The sequence below is a fragment of the Myotis brandtii genome, unplaced genomic scaffold (assembly GCF_000412655.1).
Source record: "Myotis brandtii unplaced genomic scaffold, ASM41265v1 scaffold144, whole genome shotgun sequence".
Taxonomy (NCBI): Eukaryota; Metazoa; Chordata; class Mammalia; order Chiroptera; family Vespertilionidae; genus Myotis; species Myotis brandtii.
This window is the reverse complement of record NW_005355159.1, coordinates 1,550,673-1,563,434: the sequence shown is the minus strand read 5'-3', so window position 1 is coordinate 1,563,434 and position 12,762 is coordinate 1,550,673. Positions and strand designations below refer to the sequence as shown.

At 40.8% G+C, this 12,762-nt stretch overlaps 1 protein-coding gene across 2 annotated transcripts in view; it reads left to right on the top strand.

Annotated features, from left to right (window-relative positions):
* Positions 1-412: 412 nt before the first annotated feature.
* SNX1 (sorting nexin 1) overlaps positions 413-12,762 on the top strand; it is a 43,742-nt gene continuing 31,392 nt past the window's right edge. The window contains exon 1 of one of the 2 annotated variants that reach the window (XM_014535474.1): positions 413-676. In XM_014535474.1, coding sequence (XP_014390960.1) covers positions 524-676 — 153 coding nt within the window. In that variant the 5' untranslated portion in view covers positions 413-523. The remainder of the gene's footprint in view (positions 677-12,762) is intronic. The other variant, XM_014535473.1, reaches the window with a different exon arrangement.

Sequence of the window (12,762 nt, the reverse complement as noted above, 5' to 3'; positions counted from 1 at the left end):
CCAGGCACTTGAATTAACTAAATGTTGTCCAAAGAATACATGGCAAGGCTTTACTGCAATCTGTTCGGAGACCTGAGTCAAAAGTACTTACTGAAGCTCTATGAGGGCACTATGCCTGGCATGGGTAGGTGGCATGTAGAGGTTTGCAGACACCTTTATCCAGACGACATCTCCTTAAGAAGCCTGTTAGATAAAGCTATGCAGAGCTCAAAGGGCTCTAGCAACCTGAGCAGCCCCTGGCGGCCAGGGCCTGGCCTCTCCCTTTCTGCCCCTTAGCTCTCTTGGTTGAAGAACTCAGCACTGGGATCCAGGGATCAGATTTGCTGGGGCGGGAGCGGTGAGCCCGCGCCTAAGCCCCGCCCCCAGCGCCTAGGCCCCGCCCCCAATACCTAGGCCCCCGCCCCGGCGCGTTCCGCGGGGGGTGGGAGTGGTCATCCCACTCCTCGCTCCGCTAGGACGATTTGCTCGCGGCGCTTTCTCTCTATAAAGTTGTTGTTGCGGCTTCCGTCGCGGGTGGAGGAAGATGGCGTCGGGTGGTGGTGGCTGTAGCGCTTCGGAAAGACTCCCTCCGCCTTTCCCCGGCCTGGAGCCGGAGTCCGAGGGGGCGGCCGGGGGTTCAGAACCCGAGGCTGGGGACAGCGACACTGAGGGGGAGGACATTTTCACCGGCGCGGCGGTGAGTTCGCACTTTTTTTCCTTGGGGGCGGCCAGGGGGGGTGGGCGGGCGCCCCAAAAGGACAGAGAGGCTAAATGAGGGTCGGGGAGGCTGGGCAGAGTGGGCCCGGCGTTGGTGACGGCCGTCGTGGCTTTGGGGGGCGCTAGATGAACGCCGGGACCAAGAGCCTGGCCTCCCGGCCTCTGCGCGGACAGTAAGGAGAAGTGAGGGGTGTGGTGGCTTCTCGGCCGAGGTCCCTGACTGCGAGGAACCGCCGGGACTGGCATTTGGCCCTGCCCTGGAGTGACCCCACGGACTCGCGGAGCTGTCTGCCGGTCATTGTCTGCGGGGCTGATTTAAGAGGTCAAGGGAAGTGCATGGGCGCAGACTTGCTCTCGCCTACTGCTCCGAGGATGGATATGTTATCTGAGGTGGCCCGGGAGAGTGATCCGCCCACAGATCCTTTCCTTAGCTCAACACTTACCTTTAATTACCAAAGGATCTTTCTGGATCTTGGCTAATTTTATGAGTTAGGTTGACTCCTCTGATCTCTAGGAAAATCCTGCCAGAGGTCGTTTGGAAAAAAAAAAAAAAAAAAGGCCTGCCAGAGAAATCTCTGCATATGCCACAAGCTTTGTCTCTTTTAAAGGGATTTCTTAAAGGCCTAAGGATCTTTGTGGGAGCAGATCTGTAAATGTGAGGAGGAAATGGTGTTTACCATAGTGATATCCAGGTTTCGATTAAGAGTTCAGAATTGGGGAAAACTAATCTTTGTATGTGAAATGTGGAAATGAGTTATCAGTTCTGGAACTAGTGGAGGTGTTTTGGACTGTTCTGTGAGACTATTGACCCCTACCACTTGGTAGAGTTCTTTCCAGGTTGAAAACGTCTTCAGCCTTAGGCCTGTGAGTTTATGTATCTGTCTTGGATAATGCTTCTCCTCAGAGTAACTACTCAGTATATGAGTGACTAAGTAAGAAAACAGCTTTACATTCTTTATGCAGTGTGTGTTTGAAACAGTTGGAGCTTGTCTCATTTGCCAGTATGAGGGTTCAGAACGAGTCACCCCAAGATGTGCCTCCGTGGTATGCAGATTGTTTTGAGCTAAAAGCAACTTTAGCCTCTGGCTCAAAAGCCATTTCTGGCCCTAACCGGTTTGGCTCAGTGGATAGAGTGTCGACCTGCAGACTGAAAGGTCCCGGGTTCCATTCCGGTCAGGGGCATGTAACTTGGTTGCGGGCACATCCCCAGTGGGAGGTGTGCAGGAGGCAGCTGATCGATGTTTCTAACTATCTCTCCTTTCCTCTCTGTAAAAAAAAAATCAATAAAATATATTTTTTTAAAAATTTCTGCCCCCTGCCCTGGCTGGTTTGGCTCACTGGATAGAGCGTCGGCCTTGGGACTGAAGGGTCCCAGGTTCGATTCTGGTCAAGGGCATGTACCTTGGTTGCGGGCACATCCCCAGTAGGGGGTGTGCAGGAGGCAGCTGATTGATGCTTCTCTCTCATCAATGTTTCTAACTTTCTATCCCTCTCCCTTCCTCTCTGTAAAAAATCAATAAAATATATTTTTTTTTAAAAAAATTTCTGCCCCTACCTAAAATAACTTGAATTAGGGGCCTTCCCCATAGGCGCAGATTATCAGAGATAACCTCTTTTGATTTGTGTATTGGGCAGGACAAACCTCTGTTTACTAAGCATCTGCTCTTATCATCCTCCCCAATATCAGAAAAAGGTTAAGTTTCTTGGAAATATCTTCTATGACAATCATTAGAATTTACCCCGTATTGGGTTCAGGAATTGAGTCCATAATTCCAACTCAAAAAGCATTTGCTGCCCTAACCAATGTGGCTCAGTTAGTTAAAGCTTCGTACCATGTACCAAAGGGTCGCAGGGTTGATTCCGAGTCGGCGCACATACTCTGGTTGCAAGTTCACATGTATGGCAACCAATCAATGTGTCTCTCTCACATCGATGTTCCTCTCTTCCCTCTCCCTTCCTCCTCTCTAGAATCAATGAAAACATATCCTTGGATGAGGATTTCTTTTTTTAATTAAAAAAAAACAAACACGTTTGCTGATGCTAATATAACAGCTCAAACTGTTTAGTGACGTCTCTTATTCTGAGAAATAACTCTTGCTGCTAATTTAGTCTTTCCGTAGCCCATTTAATAAGGATCTTTAGTCTTTTCCTTTAGTAATTCTCCCATACACCATGGTGAATAGCTCCTGGGATGGTAGATATTTAGACTGACTATCTCAAAATAGAAACTCTGGCACTGAAAGTGATTAATCATATAGACAAATGATGACTTATTTTTTTTAAAAAAGGACCCTGGGAGGGTGAGGAGTTATTTTCTAGAGTTACCTTAAAAAGTTCAAGAGGCTGTGATTTGATTTAACCAGATTACTGTACAGATGCATCAATACTTCTCTCTTAAAAGACTAAAAATACTTTGCCGAATTTCCAGCTAAGGGGAAAAGGAGGGGGTTAGAATGACCTTGTTGTACCACATAAAGCATAATTATATTTTAGATTTTGATTCAGGAAAAATGACTTGCTGAAGAAACTAAAATGCTACTTGTAAGCCACTTTTTGAGCTGCCTGTTCTGCTGCTAATCTTCAGGAAGCCAAGACCCCTCCCTATTTGTGAATTTCTACTTAAATAGCCATTAAATACAAGTTATATTTCAATACTGCTTTAGTTGTGAGCCAATGTGAAAAGATAGCAGATTGCACTGATTCTGTATCTTAAGGAACAACACTGAAGAAGAAAGTAATTAGGAGCACCGGCTTTGAAGTCTCATTTAAATCCAGGCTCTGTTATTTGCTAGCCTAACCTCGGACAAGGAACTTAATTACTCTGTACAATTCCCTCACCTATAAAATGTGAATAATAATGGTATTTACCTCCACTGTTTTTTATGAAGATTGAATTAGAATATGTACCTGTAAAACATGTAAAACAATTGAGCATTTTGTAAACTGAAATTAAAGAATTAAAAAAGTCCACTAAAATCTAATAATGGATTACAAAGTTAAATTCATTCTAAATGATTAACATATTTTGTCAAAATCAAACTAGCAAAGTTGATTTGCTTGGCTAGAAGTCATCAAAGTAGACATCTTACTGATTTAAGTTTATCTTCATATTGTGTTTTGTTGCATGTTGGAGGCAAAGAGAGGAGCATTAAAGAATTGAAAAGCTAAGGCATATAAAATTTAAAAACTCATTTATGATATGTGTGTTATTTCCTGAACATTGATGTAACAGCTGCTGCTGTTAATCATCCCATCTGCTCTCTTTTACAGCCCAAGAGGCTTTGTTAATACAGTAATAAAAGTGTGATTTGATTTATAATCAAAAGGGCAGCCCATGATAATAATGCATCTAAGGATCTACAAGGAGAAATGAGTTAAAAGAATTATTAAAATAAATCTGAAGTCATTGCATTAAGACTGAAAACCAGCATGTGGAAAATCTGATTCTTACCAATATGTAAGACCTTGTCTTCTTTCTGCCTCCTACCTTGTGGGCCTCTGAATAAAAAGGTCTAAAATTCTAAATATTTTATCTGAATTTTTTATGTGGACCTGAATACAAATATGTATCTTTTTAGTTAAAACATTCTTAGTTCTGGGATAGGATTAATTTTTTCTCTAATAAAACTGGAGACTAAATTGGAACCATTCTTTTGGCTCTCTTCATGCACTGGGGCACTAATATATACATTTATTAATTTCATAGAGGAAGGAAGAGGGATAGAGAGATAGAAACATCCATGATGAGAGAAAACCATGGATCGGCTGCCTCCTGCAAGTCCCCCACTGGGGATCAAACCCACAACCCAGGCATGTGCCCTTGACCAGAATTGAACCTGGGACCTTTCGGTTCGCAGGCCAACGCTCTATCCACTGAGTCAAACTGGCTAGGGCTATATTCACATTTTTGTGAAATATATCTCCAGAACTTTTTCATCTGCATTTCTGAAACTATACTCATTAAAAAATTTCCCCTTTCCCCTCTCCCTCCACTCTCTAGTAACTACCATTTTACCTTCTGTTTCTATGAATTTGACTACTTTAGATAACCTCATATAAGTGGAATCATGCAGTATTTGTCTTTTTGTGACTGTTTTATTTTACTAAGCATAATATCCTCAAGGTTCATTCGTTTTGTAGCATGCATCAGAATTTCCTTTTTAAGGATGAAGAGTATTCCATCATATCTGTATATATACCACATATTTATCAGTTCATCTTCGATGGACATTTGGGTTGCTTCTACCTCTTGGCTCTTGTGAATATGAATGTGCAAAAATCTCCTCAAGACTCTGCTTTCCGCCAAAACCGGTTTGGCTCAGTGGATAGAGCTTCGGCCTGCAGACTGAAGGGTCCCAGGTTCGATTCCGGTCAAGGGCATGTACCTGGGTTGCAGGCACATCCCCAGTGGGAGATGTGCAGGAGGCAGCTGATCGATGTTTCTCTCTCATCGATGTTTCTAACTCTCTATCTCTCTCCCTTCCTCTCTGTAAAAAATCAATAAAATATATTTAAAAAAAAAAAAGACTCTGCTTTCCAATTCTTTTGAATATATACCCAGAAATGGGATTGCTGAATCATAGGGTAGTTCTATTTTTAATTTTTTTAAGAACCTCCATGCTGTTTTCCATAGCAGTTGTACCATTTTGCAGTCCCCTCTCAGCTCTTTTTAAAGACCAGTTTATTTCCCATTTGAGTGCTTATAGGATAACTTATTTATATCTGGACAGAATTTGATAATTTTATTAAAAGCCCTAAGGAGATTGATGGTTAATACCTTAATTTTCTGTTCTATGAAATATATGATGACTTCCCAAAGGTATACTATATATAGTAAGTTTCTTGATACTATCCCTTCTCTGTTCTTAACCAGCTGAAAGTTTATCTACACAATAGTAATTTTTAAATTGATTTTAGAGAGAGACAGAGAGGTAGAGACATCAATTTGTTGTTGCACTTATTTATGCATTCATTGGTTGATTCTTAAATGTACCTTGACCAGGGATCAAACCCAAAACCTTTGCATATCAGGACGATACTCTAACCAACTGAGCTACCTGCCAGGGCTACATAATAATAATCTTAAACATAGGTTTATTGCTTAAGTTCTTTAGTTAATGTAATAAGATGTAATCGTTTACAACATATTAATAAATATAGTCATGGGTAAGTGTTCCTGGGTGTAGTATTTTTTCCTTTATTCTCTCTTTTCTTTCTTTTTGTGTATAGTATTTTCTGTAGGCATATTGTCTCAAACACTTGTTTTTGGAGCTAACATCATCACAGGTAGTCAGATCTGGTTAAATAAAAGTCATAAGTAAATACCACATTTTTCACACAGGTCTGATACAAATATTTTTTTAAAAATCAGTAACTGGTGTTATATCCAAAGATTCATTTTAATGCTTAGCTCAAATTGTAGACAAGTTTTACTTTTAAAAAGTTTAGGTTTTCCTGAAGTATATAGATTCTTCGGTTTCTTGATCATAAATTTATAGTACTAGTTAACCTAGCTTTCAGGATAATGGAGGAAAAGCTAACAAACATAGTTACAAAAGCCTTTTGGAGGAAGAAGGGTGTGAGAAGACTTTTAACAATGACTAATTAGAACCCAACTTAAAAAATATTTAAAATTCAAGTTTGGAGTGTATGAGAGATAGTTGATGTCTGGTTCCTATAGGGAGTTGCTGCCCTTTGCTTACCCAAGCGTTGAGGTATCTGATGAGTGTTCATTTGTGATTTCTTCGGTCGGGAGGGGAGAAAGGAAAAAGAACTAATTTCTCTCCCTTGGTCCTCAAAACTTCTCAGTACTCTTGAGTAACTGTTGGCATAAATAAATCATGAGTAGTGAAGTTATTAGAGCAAGTAGCCATGAAGTATTTCATCTCCAGGAAAAGCCTGTTGCTCAACTTTTTCTTATACTTTTGCTTAGTCAAATGGACAGCTGGGCCTTCATTCTGCTTTCAGAGCAGATTTGAACTGGGTTTGCTTTTTCAATTTAGAAGTTAATGTACCCATTAGTGCTCTGATCCTTCTTCAGTTTTTTAGGCCCTTCTAAGTTATAGTAATTTGAGACCTAAAAGTTTAGTAGGAAAATTACACCTAGAATTTAATAGAAAGTTCAGTAGCTAAATTTTGGTAAATCGTGGTGTGTATGCCCTTCCACTTTGAGGTCTCTAATGGGCTTGCTCATGGTTTTCCTTACCTAGTTCCGTGGTCAGCTTCAGGGTCATTTTCCTCACCCAGCTCCTCCTCTACTATTTTCATTAGTTCCTTTACACCAGATATTTATCTTTTTTGTGTCATGGACCCATCAGCAATCCAGTGAAGCCTATGGATATATTATCAGAATAATGTCTTTAAGTGTATAAAATACATGAGATTACAAAGGAAACCAATTACACCAAACTGCAATTATCAAAATATTATAACAATTTTGTTTTAGTAACATGTGCTTTTTAATGCTTTAAATAATAAGATCTAAGGATAGGTCTAAAAACTAAACATAATTTTTGAGTAGAGATGGGCATAAATGATATTTTGAGGTTTATAACAACTATAAGATATCTAATTTCTATTCAGGTCTCAGATACTGCTATTACTATTATGGCTTATTACTTATTTTTATAATTGAAGAAAAGGCTGAATTTCAGTTAGAGGTTAATGAAAATGAAGTTGTTGTTTTATTCCCATCTAAGTTTATAGATCCCTTCTGAATTCTGTGGCTCATGGAGCCCAGAATAAGAGCCCTACTTTAACTCCTTAAGGCACAAAAGTGGTAATACTGTGAAATCATTTGAGTTAATCAAATATTTACTCAGTTTGTAAAGTAAGATGCACTTATGCCCAAATCTACCCTGGCCAGGTAGCTCAGTTGGTTAGAGCATCATCCCAATCCACCGAGTTTGCCGGTTCCCCAGTCAGGTCAGGGCACATACAAGAATTAACCAATGAATGCATATTTAAGTGACAACAAATTGATAATCTCTCTCCTTTTTCCTTCCTCCCTCTCTCTAAAATCAATAAATAAATTAAAACAAACAAACAGAAATCCAATAGATACTCAGGTCCCAAGCACAAAAGCTTTTAGTGCAGTGCATTTGTGCTGTTTTGTAAAACATGGTGTGGGAGAGGAGTTACTGCTTTTAATAGGCAAAATAATTGCCCCCTCCCCAAAATATTCATGTCCTAATCCCAGGACCTGTGAATGTGTTAGTTTACAAAGCAAAGTGGGGTTAAGGTTGAAGACAGAAGTAAGGTTGCTAATCAGCTGCCCTTAAAGTAGGGAAATTATCTGGGTCCAGTGTAATCACAAGGATCCTTTAAAAAAGGAAGAGTCAGAGAGTGACTACACTAGACTGACTACCTTTGGTGGAGGAGGGGAGGCACAGAGAGATACAAAGTTGTTGGCTTTGAAGAAATAAGTGAGCCATAAACCAAGAAATGTGGGCAGCTTCTAAAAGCTAGACCAATAAGGAAATGGATTCTCCCTCAGAACCTCCAGAAAGGAACACAATCTGATGACACCTTGATTTTAGCCCAATGATACCTATATTGACTTCCACAGAACTAGAAGAAATAAATTTGCATTTTTTAATCTGTTAAATTTGTAATAATTTGTTGCAGCAGCAATAGAAACCTAGTACACTGTCCCACTTCACTCATTTTTCCCTAGAAGTAAAGATGGCAAAAGGAGCAGTATTTCATGCTAAGGTCTTCCAGGGTAATTTTTAAAGATTTCCTGACTGCCCTGTTATCATCTGGGTATAGCTTCTGGGGTTAACTTATCCCTAAATGTCCTTGCCTTATTATATTAGTATGATCACACAATTTCATAGATCCATCTTGCCTTACTAAATTATACTAATACTAGAGGCCTGGTGCACAAAATTTGTGCACTGAGGGGTGGGCACTGCACCCTCTCTCACTCTGGCAGTTGGACATCCTTAGGGCTACCACGGAGGCGGGAGAGGCTCCCACCACCACTGCTGTGCTCGCCAGCCATGAGCCCAGTTCCTGGCTGAGTGGCACTCCCTCTGTGGGAGCACACTGACCACCAGAGGGCAGCTCCTGCGTTGAGCGTCTGCCCCCCTGGTGGTCAGTGCTCATCATAGCGACCAGTCATTCCGCCGTTCGGTCTATTTGCATATTAGCCTTTCATTATACAAGATTCAGAAAATGAGTACTCTAGTTCTCCAGATCCAGAAGCAGTGTTACCTTAGCTTTTAATTTTGATTTGACCTACTATGCAGTTGAGTTTTAAAAGTACTACCCTTTTGAGGTCCCTTGAACATAATGCAAGGGTTCTATATGGAGCAAGGAACAGTTGAGCAACAGGAGGAAGAATCACAACTGGTTAACCTAAAGGGAGGTTACCCAGAATCACAGGACTTCTCAGTACTGAATGGCTATGTCAGCTCTGAGGGACAGCAAGTCCAGGTCTGTCCTTCCCCGAGGTAAGAAAATTGCATTAATAGACCGGGCCTCATGGTTTAAGGCTGGTAATTGGCAAGGAATACCTGTTTGCTCTTAACACAAGTGCTCTCTTGCTGCATGGCAGATCTTTCTAGTGCCTTTCTGAGAATTACGACTAGGCTATCTATGTGCTCTTATAATTATAAACAGAAGCACTTGAACTTTTTAAACAGCTTATCAGTGGAACCACCTGCTAGAATTAACAGTCAAAGGGAGTCAGCAAGTGTTGGATATCCTAGCCTAGGATCCTATCACTAACAGAAAGAATGCTTCCTTTATTTTACAAAAAGGTGGGGAGGGCAGAGGGAATAGGCAGGGCTAGGCTTTGGCTTTGTTAGTACATCACAGACATACCATTTTCATTACAATATAATTTTATCTGCTGCTTGAAATGTAGCCTCCTTCAAATACATGTATATTTTTTGACTTACTGACTACTAAGAGGTTTTTAAAATATGGATTATAAAGTAAACTTATTTTTAGTATTGATCTTGCCATTCAATTAATCACTGTGCTTCCTTCTTTTCCCCAAAATGAGTCCTTCCTAAAATTTTAACTGTTGATTCAAAATTAGCTTTTTAATATAAATTATACCTTAATACTGATTTAAAATGAGCCTTTTAATCTTAGACATAACATATGAAATGTGTTGTTATATTGTCCATGTGGGTATTTATTTTGACAACAGGTATCGACATAAGAATTGAGTATACTGTATGACCTGCTTGGCTCAGTGGTTGAGTGTTTACCTATGAACCAGGAGGTCATGGTTCAATTCTCTGTCAGGGCACATGCCTGGATTTCGGGCTTGATCCCCAGTGTGGGGTGTGCAGGAGGCAGCTGATTTGCAGCTTCTTTTATACATTTGAAATTAAAGAGGGAGTGTAAGGAAGATGACCTGAAGGTGGGAGAAAGCAAGGCTGGAATTGGATTACAGGATAGTTTTCAAGATTATGTGCTTTCTTGAGGGTGTTTACACTTACTTCAAAGGTGAATTAAGCTAGATGCACTAGAAAAATGGATAGGGCTTGTTTAAAGCAAAGATTAAAAAAAAATAAACCTTTTACTAAAAAAGTTACACGTCTGAGGCATGACTACCCACCATTACCTGCCCAGTTAAGAATTTATGATCGGATCACCTGTGAGGTTACTTGCCATAAAACCTCTTTTTCATCCACACAAGTCATTATTATAGACTGTATAGTCTCATGGAAGACTTACTTCCTCTGTGAATGTGGGACACCACCAATAGGGGTCCATTTCTTCTTACTCCTGAAAATAGTTCTGCTCGGCTTCTTTTGAATCTGATTTTACGTAAAACTTGAGATTATTATGCCTCGAAGGCCAACTGTGTCTTGATACTTTTCAATCTGTTAAAAAAGAAATAACAGACTCAAAATGAAGTCACTTGCCCTCACAACAGCAAAACAAGGCTTATTTTCAAATTCGACCTCTTCCAGAAATGTGACATTTTTTATTATTAATTTTATTTTTCAATTACAGTTTACATTCAATATAATTTTGTATTAGTTTCAGGTGTACAGCATAGTGGTTAGACAATCATCTATATAATAAAGAGGAAATATGCTAATTTGTCCATGACGGTGTCCCAGTCACGACCAGTCTGTGGGCAGGGCCAGGGGCAGGGACTTCCGCCCCCAGCGCTAACGTCACGCTGCCTGCGTGCATCCTGGTTCAGCACTGGTATGGTGCTGCAGGGGAGAGGGAGGGCTGGGCTTGACGGAGGACCTCAGGCCACGCCCCACGCCCAGCAGGGCTTGACAGGGGATGCCAGGTCGGGAACAGAGGGGCTTGACAGGGGTGGGGCCGGCCAGGTCTAGGTCTCATCCAATGGGGGTGGGGCCAGCAGGGTCTGGGTCTCCTGCATTTTCGAAGCACGTGAGGGTGATGGGTAGGGACTTCACTCTGGGTCCCGGGGCGCACCCCAGACTCTGACAGGAGGGAGATTTTATATACATTTTACTAATTTTCTTTCATCTCTGACACTTCTATTATAGAGAAAAGGCAGATAGCAATATTAAAATATTTCTTCTCATTAATTCTCTTTTAATGTGCACAAATTTCATGCACCAGGCCACAACTAGTTTATAATAATAAAAGGGTAATATGCAAATCGACTGAACGGCCGAATATCGGAACAACCTTTCAGACAACCTTCCAGACAAAGTCGGGGCTACGAGGGCCTACTCTTGCATGAATTTTGTGCATCAGGCCTCTAGTGTACTTTATAAAATGATCCCCTTGATATTTCAAGTACCCACCACTGTAAATAGTTATTAGGGTATTATTGACTATATTCACTGTGCTGTATTTTACATCCCCGTGACTATTTTGTAAACTAACTAAAATTTTACTTATAATTTTACAATAATCCCTTCACCTTTTTTACCCAGTCCCCCAACTCCCCTCCCCTCTGGCAACCATGAGTCTATTCTCTATGAGTCTGTTTCATTTGTTTATTTTTTTCATTAGATTCCACATATAAGTGAGATCATTTGATATTTGTCTTTCTTTGACTTCTTTCACTTAGCACAGTGGTTGGCAAACTGCAGCTCGCAAGCCACATGTGGCTCTTTGGCCCCTTGAGTGTGGCTCTTCCACAAAATACCACGTGTGGGCGCGCATATACAGTGCGATTGAAACTTCTTGGCCCATGCGCAGAAGTCGGTATTTTGTGGAAGAGCCACACTCAAGGGGCCAAAGAGCCGCATGTGGCTGGCGAGCTGCAGTTTGTCGACCACTGACTTAACATAATACCCTCTAAATCAGTGGTTCTCAACCTTCTGGCCCTTTAAATACAGTTCCTCATGTTGTGACCCAACCATAAAATTATTTTCGTTGCTACTTCATAACTATTATTGCTACTGTTATGAATCATAATGTAAATATCTGATATGCAGGATGGTCTTAGGCGACCCCTGTGAAAGGGTTGTTCGACCGCCAAAGGGCTCACGACCCACAGGTTGAGAACCACTGCTCTAAATCCATCCATGCTGTCACAATGGTAAGATTTCATTCTTTTTTATGGCCAAATAATATTCTATTGTGTACATACCACAACTTTTTATCCACTTATTTATTGATGGGCATTGGGTTGCTTCCATATCTTGGCTAGTTTAAATAACCCTGCAGTCAACATAGAGGTATATATATTTTTTTGAGTTAGTGTTTTGGATTTCTTCAGATATATACCCCTAAGTGGAATCGGCGGGTTATAAGGCAGCTTCATTTTAAATTTTTTGAAGAGTAGCTGCACCATTATGTATTCCCACCAACAGTGGCCAAGGGTTACCTCAGAAATATGACCTTTGAACAGTCAATCTGAAATTTCCTGATTAGTACTAGTGCAATAATCTTCATGATAAAACCTCTGTCAGGTTTCCTTGCCTCAAAAAGTTGATGGCTCAGTGTTTGAGCATCAACCCATGCACCAAGAGGTCACCAGTTCCATTCCTGGTCAGGGCATATGCCCGGGTTGCAGGCTCCATCCTCAGCAGGGGGCATGCAAGAGGCTGTTGATGTTTCTCTCTCATTAATGTTTCTATCTCTCTCTCCCAAATATATATATAT